The sequence below is a fragment of the Camarhynchus parvulus genome, chromosome 3 (genome assembly GCF_901933205.1).
Source record: "Camarhynchus parvulus chromosome 3, STF_HiC, whole genome shotgun sequence".
Taxonomy (NCBI): domain Eukaryota; kingdom Metazoa; phylum Chordata; class Aves; order Passeriformes; family Thraupidae; genus Camarhynchus; species Camarhynchus parvulus.
The window spans coordinates 48,978,568-48,991,488 of record NC_044573.1 but is presented as its reverse complement, the minus strand read 5'-3'; the positions used below and the strand labels follow the sequence as shown (position 1 = coordinate 48,991,488).

Sequence of the window (12,921 nt, the reverse complement as noted above, 5' to 3'; positions counted from 1 at the left end):
GATAAAGACATTTTTCTTTCTTGTTTTTCCACCAAATATTTTGAAGCCTCAACATTAGAATAAATCATATGGAATAATCTCCAACATTAGAATAAATCATATGGAATAATCTCTCTGTTAATTTCTTTTTAATGCTGAGTGTCTCTATGTATTTGTAACCCTCTCTCCTGTATAAAGTTTTCCATATAAGGACCAGCCGCTTAATGTCCTTAGTATTTGTGTATCTGAAGTCTTCCAGTCTTCATAGTCTTATGCTATTTTGCATATGCAGATTTCCACAAATATTGTGATAAAAGTGATATGAAATCTAAAGAGTTTCCAAGTGAAACTGATTGTATTAAACTGTCAAGATTAGCTCAGTTTCTTCTTCATGGGTCTGTCTTTTTGGTTATTCTGTTCTGACTTATTTTTTCCTTTGATGTTTAAAAATTAACACTTAATCTTTTGGAACTCATTTATAGATTGGCTGGTCAAATGGATATGTGATCTAACAATTTCTCCATTCTCATAATCTTTTAAAGGTACTAGAATTTAGATTATGGAGAGGGGAATATTTCCATCCTGTATATTGTTATTCCAAATTGAACTTCAATATATGTTATGATTTCCCAGAAAGTATGGCCTTATTACATAAAACAATCTGTTGACTCAAAATAGTAACAAGTTTTGTGTATGTTAGAAGAAATTTGCTTGTAACAACTGGAATTAATAGAAAGATAGCCTGAATACAGCTGTAACTACTTCAAAGGAAAAAAATCCAGATTTTTCTTCTCAAATACACATTTTAAAAGAATTTTCAACAGAAAAGGTTTCAGGTTCAGTGTGCGAAGGGTACCACAAAAGAAAATTATTAGGAAGCTGTTAGTCTTTCATCTAAATGTTTAGAGGCTTCCAGAAAGAATTTCAAGTATTATTATTTTAATAGCAAAGTAAGAAAAGTTTATTAATTCATTTCTGTTTAATTGTAACCTGATCTTTTCACACTTTGAAAGAAGTCTATAGAAAGAAAACAATCTCTGAAGTTAATCAGTATTATTTTATAAGTAAGAATTACCACCTTTTGGATTTGTAAAAAATATTTAAGTTCTGAGTCAGGCAAGGCTGGAAATTAAAATATTTCTATGCAAAAAACAGTGAGTCTTCAATTTTGCTATATGTTGAATAAAACATTGAATAATATACTTATCAGGAAATGTTAGACTACAGAGACACATTCTCCATTCCAACAAAGAGGAAATCAGGAAAAAAAGCCAGGACAGCTGCTTGAAGGAACAAGCATCTCCTGGAAAACTCAGACATAAAAAGGAAGCCTACAAAGAGTGGAAGCAAGGACATATAGCCTGGGAGGAATGCAGAGAAATTGGATATTTTCTGAGCAGCCAGGGATCAGGTTAGGAAAGCAAAAGTACCTAAGAGAATTAAATCTTGCCAGGGATGTCAAGGGCATAATGAAAAGCTTCTCTAAGTACATGGTGATAAAAGGAAGGCTAGGAACATGTGGACCTTCTCCAGGAAGAAAAAGGAGATCTGGTTATCCAGGACATTAGAAGGCTGAGTCTTCAACAATTGCTCCAGCCACACCACCCAAGTCACAGGAGGCAAGGGCAGGGATTGGGAGAATCTAAAACCACCCTCTGTATATCAGGTTTGAGGCCATCTGAGGAACCTGAATATGCACAAGTCCATGGGGCCTGAAGGGTTGCATCCATGGGTTCCCACTGACTGGAAAAGGGAAATAAACCCCCTGTTTTCAAAAAGGGAATAAGGAAGACCCAGGTAACTTAATAAAGGTTTCATCTCTCTGCTGATTGTGATATGGAATAGGTGCTCTTTAAAACTGTGTTAAGGCACATGGAAAATAATGAGATGATTGGTGACAGCAGACATGGCAACACTAAGGGCAAATCACACCTAATAAATTTGGTGGCCTTCTGTGACGGGGTTACAGCAGTGGCAGATAAGGGAAGAGTGACTGACAAGGCCAGCTTGGATAAAGCCTTGAGCAACTTGGTCCAGTGGGAGACATCCTTGCCCATGTCAGGAGGGTTGGAGCTTTAAGGTCTCTCCCTAACTCAAATCATTCGATGATGGTGATTAGGAATTTTTGTTCATACCATTTAAAGTCTTCTAGTGATTAAGTTCTAAAACAAAAAGTGCTTCATCCTAGGGAAAATTTTCTTATGGCTTTACTTTATTTGCAAAATTATTTTGTTGCTCAAGTCTCAACTGTGCTGTTTAAAAGTTCAGGAAGAAGAATTACAATGGTCCTTCTGCTGCTGTTCAGAATTAATATCTCATTAGCAGAATTCAGGAATACAATCTTTGATTTTGCATTTCTGTATGACTAACAATGTAGTCAGAATATTTATAATCATGTAGAGAGGTAAGACAAAACTCAAATTAGTTTTTAGTAAACTGACTCAGAGTTGCATAATCATACTTTTCATTAACCAAATAATTATTTTCTGTAACAGTTGTTCTCCATTGGGATTTTCAGATGATCACTTTTTTTTCTTTTCCCTACACTATATTAAGAGTTCAACCTTCACTAGTAGCTTGATGTTCTTTGAGGGAGAGGTGATAAAAGGGAGTGGAAGTCACAGGTACTTTTCCCATAACAACCTCAATTGCAAGTGCTGCAACTACTTTTCACATTTGGACTGACAGAAGTAGGTCAGTGTCCTTCATCTCTTTCAGCTACCCTGAAAGTGTTGCCACAGATGTTAGTGCTTTAGAGAAGATAGCTACCAGACTGTCAGCATATTGTCTACATTTTGCCAGAAATACACAGAAAATACACAAAATCTGGCAGCTGACCCACCTCCAAGGGAAGCGTTAGGGCGGGCCTAAGTGAGGAAGAGTGTCAGGATGGACCTAATACATCAGCTCAGCACATCAGCTCTGAGCTCTGGTGCTGTTCAACACTGGAGACAGATCCTGACTCCAGAAACTTTCTTACCAAAAAGGCTGTTGAAAAGCATATCTCTTAAAAATACTTCACCTTGGATTAAATTTAATTTGGTGAAATTGTTTTATCTGTTCTTTTAAATATCTCTCCATTAATTATTTCTGTGTTCTTACTCTGTTACATCATCTAGCCTTCAGCAAAGGCTTCTAATTTAAAATTTAAATGGTGATTAATTTTCATTATTGAACTGTTTTTATTTATACACTGGCTTTTTAGTTTACTAGTTCACTTTGGCAACAATATGAATCCAACCACTTGCACAACTGCTTATTCTCTTGGAGTTAGAGTGGAGTGGAGTTTATTTTTCAGAATTTTTTTTCCTCACCCTATGTATGTTTGTAACATTTTGTGTATATGAATATACAATATTATATATTTTTTGTATATGTTATTTGTATTTACATTTGATCACATAATATTTTAGTATATGCTGGTCTCAACCAGTGTTGCTAAATTCATTTAACAAATACTTATTTTCAATGTAAGCTGTTTTAAGGCTTTCTTCACTGAGATGAAGAATAAACTGCTTCTTTTCTTTTCAGATACTCCCAACCTCTGCATGAAGAAATAGCTTTGCATAAGCATCTCAAACATAAGAACATTGTCCAGTATTTAGGTTCTCTTAGTGAGAATGGCTTCATCAAAATATTCATGGAACAAGTGCCAGGTGGTAAGTTTTGGGGGAAGACTGGTTTGGTGGGTGATAGTTTTGTTCATTTTTTTAGCATTTTAAAAGTATAAAAACATATAATAGGGCCATGAGACATATTTCATACAGGTGTAATATTCTACAGTGTCTCTTTCTGAAATCAATAGGGAAAACAGTGTCTTCAAACGGTTTGAGTAGTTAGATATGGTGTGCTACCAAAAAAATCTCAGATCATTGCTATAGCAGGTGAGCTCCATTTACCTACAGATCAGTGATGGACTGACCTTGGCTGGATCCCAGGTGCCCACAAAAGCCACTCTGTCACTCTGCTCCTCAGCTGGATAGGGGAGAGAAAATGCAACCCAAGGCTTGTGGGTCATGATAAGGGCAGGGAGAGATCACTCATCAGTTACCCTCACAGGCAAAATGGACTTGACTTGGGGAGACTCATTTATTTCATTGTCAACCCAATCAGAGTAGGGTAATGAGAAATACAGCCAAATCTTAGAAACATGTTCCCCCTACCCCTCCCTTCTTTCTGGGCTTAGATTCACTTAGGATTTTCACTCCCTTCTCCTACCTGTGGTGCAGGGGGATGGGGAAAGTGGTTGGTTCATGGAAATTGTCACTCCTTCCTCCTCAAGGGGAGGACTTCTCACTTCTTTGCCTGCTCCAGCACAGATGGGGTCCCTTCCAAGAGAGACAATCCTCCATGAGCTTCTCCAATGCAAGTCCTTCCCATGGGCTTCAGTTCTTTGCAAACTGCCCAGGACATACTGAGACTCTCTCTTCAATTACACAGGCCAGTGGTGATGCAAGAAAGCATTTGAGTAGAGAGGACTTTGGTTATAGATGAGATGCCTACACTTGGACTGGGATTGATGCTTGTTGTTACTTTTTTCCTTTGGGGGAGAAAGCAGAATTTAATTCGATTTTTATTTTCACTTTTTCCTCTCCAAAATTACAGGCAGTCTTTCTGCTCTTCTACGATCAAAATGGGGACCATTAAAAAATAATGAGCAGACAATTGGCTTTTACACCAAGCAGATTCTTGAAGGATTAAAATACCTCCATGATAATCAAATAGTGCATCGAGACATAAAGGTAAGGATTTGCAGAGAGTTAAGCCTGACAGTGTTATGTAGCTGCATAACCATTTCTTTATCCTGTAATTTAAAACCTTTTTTTCTGAAAGCTCTCTGCTATTTTGAACCATGGGTTACATAGGTGAACCATCGTTGATTTCAATTTGCACCAACAAAATATGTTTGTGGTTTTTTTATTTTAGGAAAATTCACATATAGCAACCTAATATGTGACAAAGTAGATACTTTGTTTTGTGGTTTCAAAGACATGACTGAACTTTCATAAAATCTGATTGAAGTGAAGAAGATTGTGGATGGTATAATTAGCAAGTTCTTTTCCAAGGAGATTGCAGATGAAAAAGTGCTTGGCTTGTTTTTTAAAAAAAAGCCTTTTTCCCTCTTTTAGTAATCTTTAACTTCTGGTAAGAGGGGAAATTCACTCTGAGATGAAGGTTTTGTTAATGGGATTGCATACGGCAGGAACACTATTGATTTATCTTTCATCTCCTCTCTTAAGAAGTCACTTACTTAGTAAAGAGTGCATTGTAGAAACGGGTTATGCAAAAAGTCTTAGATAAAGGGTCTGCAGAGAAAAATAACTGCTCTGCATGTTCTTTTCCTCAGGGTGATAACGTGCTTATCAACACATACAGTGGAGTGTTAAAGATTTCGGACTTTGGAACTTCAAAGAGACTTGCAGGAATCAATCCTTGTACTGAAACCTTCACTGGTATGTTCCCAGGGGAGATTTTTCTTATCCTCACTCGAACTGTGTATGTAGGATCAGAATCCACAGATGCTGAACTTTCATTGACTTCAAATCACTATGAAAGGTTACTGGAAGAATAACTTTCGGATATATAATCTTAAGCTACATCCTGTACTTGTATGCACTGTTCAAAGAGAGTGCTGTTTTGGATGTTCCACTTGTGATATCAAAGTCCTCTACAACAGAAGAGCTGTGTCTCTCCTGTACTTTATTTGAGTCTGTCTCCTTTGTGTGTGAAGCTTTTTCATCTTGCTGATCTTTTTCTTTCATGATTGGCTTGGACATTCTGACTTCATCTCCAGAATTGCGTATCTGCAGAACCTGTCATTCAGTTGCTCCTCCTTCTGCTTGATAATTTGATTTGAGTGTTAAATCATGCAGTGACACTGCATTAAATAGTTATGCAAAATGAGAAGCGGCTGTTACTTTAATTCCATCCTTTGCTCTTCCATTGCTTCTGAAAAAGGAACAGAGTGCAGGATGATGTGTCACATTAATTCCCTTACTTCAGAAGAAAATGTTCATTTCACCTACTCTTTTAGGTTAAGATTTCAGGTTTCTCTTCCTTTTCCTCTCTGGGTACAATTCAGAGTGCTTTCCTGTATTTTAATCTTCAGATATAAAAAAAAAAAGAAAGCTATCTCTGATCCAAAGCTCATTGAAACATTTAGCAGTTGTCGTTGACATTGAAAAGCGATCTCCAGATCAGTAGATGATACCAAATGCTTTTAGCACAAGTAATATCTTGAGCAGTATTTTGAATTTTATATAGAATGCATGTGAAAATTTTTGAATTTTGAATAATAAAAGGAGATTTTTTAACTCTTCTGATATTGCTCACTTCTCAGTCATTTTGCTCCTCTTTTCTTTTAGCTATCTATTTGCAGCATTATTACACCTAAGTATACAAAAAAGACTATGTTTTATACAGGTACCCTCCAGTATATGGCACCAGAGATCATAGACAAAGGGCCACGTGGCTATGGGAAGGCTGCAGACATCTGGTCTTTGGGATGCACAATCATTGAGATGGCTACAGGGAAACCCCCATTTTATGAACTGGGAGAACCACAAGCAGCCATGTTTAAGGTCAGATATCTTCTTTGTACAGCTGAGTCATATTTCTAAACATAGGAAATCTGATGACTGTTTTGGAGAATTAAAGGTTGCAAGAAAGGGAGATAAAGGAAGTGCTTGGATTCTGTTAAGAACAATAATCTGATTCACCTGAGAGGGAGTGCTGTGTATTTTTGAATAGATTAGTAGAGAGATAGCAGCTTTTCAGCAGCCTGGGTGTTAAGAAAGAACACCAAACAGAGAAAAAGAAACAGTTTTCTGCTTTGTGAAGGGCCTCTACTTGCAGCTGTGGAGGTTTTTAAATGCAATTGCTTATGCAGTTTATAATAGTTTGGGGTTTTTTCTCTGAATTAATAAACTAGTTGTATAAAGTTAATATTAAAACCTGAGAATGATATACCACTTCTACTATCTAAACAGTTTTTTGATGTTGTTTAGTGTTTGGAGGAAGAACACTTCAGGCCATTGTTTCTCCCTTTATTTGTCTCAGGTGGGGATGTTTAAAATACACCCAGAAATTCCTGAATCCATGTCTGCAGAAGCCAAGGCTTTCATATTGCGTTGCTTTGAACCAGATCCTGATAAACGAGCTTTTGCTCATGAGCTACTTATAGATGAATTCTTGAAGGTTTCAAGCAAGAAAAGAAAGTCTCCTTCAAAGCTCTCAGGTAAGCATTGCTAAATTCAATCTGGAAGTTTCCTCTTGCCCATGGTACTGCTTCCTGGAACTGCTGATTTAGTCTTTAAGGTGAAAACAACAGATCTCTATCCCATGTGAATGCTCATATGTGGCCTTCTCTACCAGCAACTTACTGCAGAAATGCTGTTGTAGCAGAATTCTGTTACCATGTTGTCACAGAAGTCAATTTATAGAAATATTTCTAGTATTTTTTAAAAGTCTGTGATTTTGTGCAGTTTTTATGGTTGTTGCATTTTTGTTTCATTTTTTCCCTCTTTTAAATTTGCATACGTTTTCATTGAAAGAATATTTACATAGAGTATATTTTCTGTAAGGTTAGAACATGCTATTGAATCTCAGTGGAGTTTTCTAGATAAGCAGAATTAATCTTTGTCCCATAGCAAATGTGCATACACTGCATTATTTTTGTTTCATGAAATTTCATTTCAGGAAATGTTCATTTCCTGTAGTGTTCTAAATTATGGAAAGTAGCAAAGGAGTTTTGAGAGCAGTAATAACATATTCTATTGTGTGTAGATATACACTTGGGAAAATACCTTCTGTATATTTTTTAGCATGATACTTAAAGAAAGAAAAATATCAGGTAAAGAGATGATAGTTGATGATCACTTTTACTGTGGTTTCCACCCCCTCAGAATAAAATTAAATTGCAATAAATTACACTTTTGGAGACTGCAGCCAGGAGAATTGAGATAATCCATAAAAATGGGAAGTTACCCTTTAGATTTTTCTCAGTTAATTTCAGCATGTTTAACTTTCTTTTTTCTCTTTCCCTTTCTCACACAGTCCTTTCAGCCAACACAAATGGTGAGTTTTAACCTACTTCTCCATCAAAAACATACCTGTGTAGATACTGTAGTTATCACTTATCCTGGTATAATTTGTCAACACTAAAAAGATGGAAAGAGAAGCTGTCACAATTGTGAAAATAAGTGACCCTTCTCTGTTAGGAACAACTAATTCATTTTGCATATCTGAAATACTGTTTTTAATCCTATCAGACTATGGCTTAATTGTGCAGGCAGGTGGGTGATACAAGCTTGTAGGGCTCTGCTGTCATTTATGGGGACATTTGGTGGAAACCAGTGGCTGTTTTATAGTAGTCACATAGCCAAGGTTTATGGAGAATGAGAGCACAGATTTTTATTAGACTAAATTCTAGAACTGACAAACCAGAATGCATTTGGGACCCCTTGTCAGACCAGGATACAGGATACTCATCTCTTTCACGAAATGAACTGGGAGAGTGTGGGAGGGAACTGAACACACACATAGTTACCTTCATGCTGAATTGGTATCAAAGTACATTTCGAAATGTGCACATGTGAAATAGACATGAGTAGTTTCCTGCAGTGGCAATGTGTGCTCTGGATTTAAAACTAAAAATTATTACTTAACTGCATGTCTATTATTATTAGTCAATGATTATGACTAATAATAATTAATTAATTAAACTTGTACAAATGAATTTGATGAAGAAATGTATCTTTTATCTGTTTTAGTACCTACACTTATATATAGTGTTTATATAAATTTATACACCCATAAAATTAAGATGTTGGAAGGTGCTTGGACAACTTACCTTATAGAAATGTTTTCCTACTGCTGGAAGTCATGATAGGAGATGCACATTCACTTCAGTGTTGAAGTTCTGTGAGTGAACTCGCAAGAAGCCCAGCATTTCCATCTTTCAGGAATAAAAACATACCTGAAAGATAACTCTATTCCAGACAAAAAAGTTTTAGGAGTTTTTTGTCAATTTTTCTCTAATATTTTGTGTTGGTGTGTGTGAAGGCTGGAGTTTTTCTGTCTCCTCTGAAAAAATAATCTTCACTTCAAAACTCTAATGGCATTATTAAGTTCTAATTTCTGAATATTCCTATACAAATAGAGTATCTTCGGAGCATATCCTTACCTGTCCCTGTTCTGGTGGAAGATACAAGTAGCAGCAGTGAATATGGTTCTGTCTCACCTGATACAGAATTAAAAATTGATCCATTCTCTTTCAAAACAAGAGCAAAATCCTGCGGAGAAAAAGATGGGAAGGGAATCCGGTCCCTTTTTCTGAGGTAAAGAGCTACGTGACCTTTTTGTTACATAGTAGATTAGGAATGCGTGCATCAGGATGGTTTTTGTAATGTTTCTTTTCACTGTGTCATTCAGCATCCCAGATGAACATTTTGAGGATCACAGTGCACCTCCTTCACCTGAAGAGAAAGATTCCGGGTTTTTCATGCTCAAGAAGGATAGTGAAAGGAGAGCCACCCTCCACAGAATATTAACTGAGGACCAAGAGCAGGTGGTGAGGAACCTGATGGAAGCTTTGACTCAGGTAATTTCAGAGGGCAACAAGAATTTTATGGAATTCTAAGACTTTTCTGCAGTTACCTGGAACTCTTGAAATTAAACATAGTAAAGCAATTAGAAATGAAGTTTGATTAAACTAGAAAGCATACACCATGTAAGCTTTCATGGTTACTGTTTTATTTGGGCTATTAAAAACAGGCTTTGAAATTGTTCAAGATGCATTATATAGGCCTTTTTGTTCGTAATTACTATGTATATACCTGGGTATTAGTACTGGTAAGACAACAGAAAAACATGTTTTCATGATACTCTATTTTTCCGGTGCTTTTAAAATTTGAGTAATTCATATAAGGTAGATGATCTCCAGGAGTGGATTATCTTGACCTCCTTTTAAAGTTCTGTGTTCCAACTGACTGATTTGACAGAGGGAAGTTTAGGACCTTTGGCCTGCTCTGGCCTTGTTAGGCTACTGTATAGAAAAGATGGGGCTGATGGATACACCATTGCCTTCTAGCCAGCAGCCATAACAGGGGAAAGAGGGGGCTGGGAAGAAAACAAACTGCAGCTATTCTTCAGTGCAGTTGGGAGCATGTATGGAGGGAAGATGTAGTAATTGTAAGAGCTACAACAATCAACAAAACAATTGTAGAATAACCTTTTGGCACTCTTTTGTGCAGATGATTCATTATGATGATGTATCAGGTCAGGACAACACTGAAGAAATAACAGATCATGACCTCACTTCTAAGTGTTGCAACACTGTAATTGGATGACAGGATTTTTTGCTCTTGTTTGTGTGTGTGTTAGTAGTTAATTGATTCACTTCACTCTCAAGGCAAAGTATTGCTGGTCTAAAACATTTGTATAAAACATGACAACTCATCTTCTAAAGAAACTAGTGTTTAGAAACTGATGCAAACCATATGGTTATTATGCATGTACTAAAGTTACTGTAAATGGAAATGCAAATAAAAACAACTTCTAACTCTTGGGAGGGGGAGAGAGTAACCCACAGTTATCCTGGTAACTACAGAAAATGTTAAAAGATAAGGCAGTGAGAAAGACATTTGTGGTCGGTGCTTTGTGAAAGTGTTGTAAAAGACACAGTTTTTGCATGTGTATGCAAGTAATAATCAGTGATCGTGAGAGGCTGAAACTCAATCACAAATCCCAGAGAGTGTGCTCAATGTTTCATGCCTTTCTCAGCTTGGGCTGGAACAACTTGAGAGAGAAGCAGAGACACAGAATTTTAGAGCCAAAGAGTTCAAAACTCATGTTCATGTGACTGGCCGCCCTTCAAAAGGATGCTGAGCTCTGACTCCCAGAGACTGTTTTCTCCCTTGAGAAATGCAAGAAATTACTAATAGAACAAGCCTGGCCTGCTTGTTAGGTCTCATCAGGGTTTAGGATTTCATAAGAGTTTTTCTCTTCACAAACACTTTTCACGAGGAAGGTTTCAGCAAAGTCATTAGGTTTGAGGGCTAGAAGAGGAGAATGCCCCTCACAAAATGGGTCACTATTTCTAATTAGCAAGTCACACTGCTCCTCCTGTCCCCATAGTGCCTAGTACCTTGGTGGACTTGGATCTTCTAGTCAAGGGCTATGGTGTGCATTTACCTATCTGCCCTAATGGCTTTTTAATTATTTACCTGGAAAGAAGATTGGCTACTGCAGAACAGTGAGAGATCACTTCTGTGCAGAAAATCATCAGGTGAATTCTTCAAAGCAGATCAAGATCAGAGGCTAGGACCTTTTATTTCAGGTGGATGTTTTGGTCAGTGGTATCTTTGCACTAGAAGTTTTTTTAAGCTTCCTTCTCAATAAAATTATCTTTGTTTCATCCTGATCAGAATTACTTGACTATAGTTAAAAGCTCAGTGTTACTGGCAAACAATAGTTCTTGGTGTCTCGCCAGCCATAACATTCATGGCATAAAACTGGCAAATGCAATAGAACCAAACACCATATGTCCTTCTTTTACAGAAATCAATGTTGGATATCCTTAGTCTATATAGATATTTACTTTACTTCCTTCAGAATAAGCATCTAATACCTCATGTTGAACTACAACTCTGGCTTAATTTAAGATTTGGCTTTGAAATTTGCATTCAGTTGGCATAACTTAACTTATGAGAGCAAATACACCGCTCTGCTTCCTGGTTACTTAGGCTGGTGTTTCTGATTAATGCTTTTGAGCTTTTTGCTTCTGGTAGCTCCTGCTCACAAAAGCTTTTAAAAATAGGCAAATGAATATTTATACTAGAAGGGTGAGATCTTTGTAGACTTGCTTTAAGAACAGCTAAGTGTAGAAGTTCTGTATTAAGGGAAATTAGGAAATTACATAAGAAACAAGCAGTACCTTTGTGAGCCTCCTGCGTAACTTTGGCTAATCTCTTATTTTAAATGCTGCTGTAGACTTTGCACATTGTCTCTGAGAGGCACCCAGAAATTAGAAGCACTGCAAAGCATGTGTGTGTTTGCAATTATGAGTCATTTGTAGTATCCAGTGCACAGTACATTTATTCATATCTTTATTCATTTCTGTACAAAGACACATATACACTACAGTGTGCACACATTCTTCAGCAAATGGTGTAAAATGAAGTCAGCTACTTGTTCAATGAGTTCCCCCCTGCCTGTCCCCAGGGAGCCCAGCCCCAGAGCTCTGTGCTGCTGCAGTTGTGCTGCCACCAGCACCTGACCTGCAGCTGCACCTTCCCCTTAACCATAGCAACAGAGTTTCTGAAAACCCATATTGCCAGCTGACATTATTGACTGAAGTCCTTTTGGATGTATGTCTCAAAAGATGACTATCAAAACTATTTCTTTTCCTCTGTCTTCTGCCAGGGATCTGAAGAACCCAAGCTAAAATGGGAACATATCACAACACTCGTTTCCAGCCTCAGAGAGTTTGTACGGTCCACTGATCGCAAAATCATCGCAACCACGCTTTCAAAATTGAAGCTGGAGTTGGACTTTGACAGCCATGGTATCAGCCAAGTGCAGCTTGTGCTGTTTGGTTTTCAAGATGCTGTAAGTTGTCATTTTTACTAAGAAATTTGTGCACCTAAACTGAAAAAAACGAAACAAACCAGGACCAAAGTGAACTTGTTTAACTTTCAGAGCTGCTGAAACAATAATATTTGAGGGCTTTGAAACTGCAATAGCAAAATCTGAACCTACAGCAGTGACTTGGTTTGGTTGCCTTGTGATCTTTTGGCAGGACACCGACCTTGAACACTACTGAGATCTCACTGATTAAAGATACAGAAAGTTCAGAATAATTGTGTGAATATTGTGTCAAAATAGTAAGGCAGGAAATCCTTCTTTAAAAATCTCATTTTGGAAGGTTTTCTGGGTAATAAG

At 37.2% G+C, this 12,921-nt stretch overlaps 1 protein-coding gene across 1 annotated transcript in view; it reads left to right on the top strand.

Annotated features, from left to right (window-relative positions):
• Positions 1 to 12,921, top strand: part of MAP3K5 (mitogen-activated protein kinase kinase kinase 5) — a 98,563-nt gene that overhangs the window by 73,611 nt on the left and 12,031 nt on the right. The window contains exons 16-24 of the mRNA XM_030945078.1: positions 3,511 to 3,638; positions 4,585 to 4,721; positions 5,327 to 5,432; positions 6,403 to 6,560; positions 7,039 to 7,216; positions 8,035 to 8,055; positions 9,140 to 9,317; positions 9,412 to 9,580; positions 12,403 to 12,588. Coding sequence (XP_030800938.1) covers positions 3,511 to 3,638; positions 4,585 to 4,721; positions 5,327 to 5,432; positions 6,403 to 6,560; positions 7,039 to 7,216; positions 8,035 to 8,055; positions 9,140 to 9,317; positions 9,412 to 9,580; positions 12,403 to 12,588 — 1,261 coding nt within the window. The remainder of the gene's footprint in view (positions 1 to 3,510; positions 3,639 to 4,584; positions 4,722 to 5,326; positions 5,433 to 6,402; positions 6,561 to 7,038; positions 7,217 to 8,034; positions 8,056 to 9,139; positions 9,318 to 9,411; positions 9,581 to 12,402; positions 12,589 to 12,921) is intronic.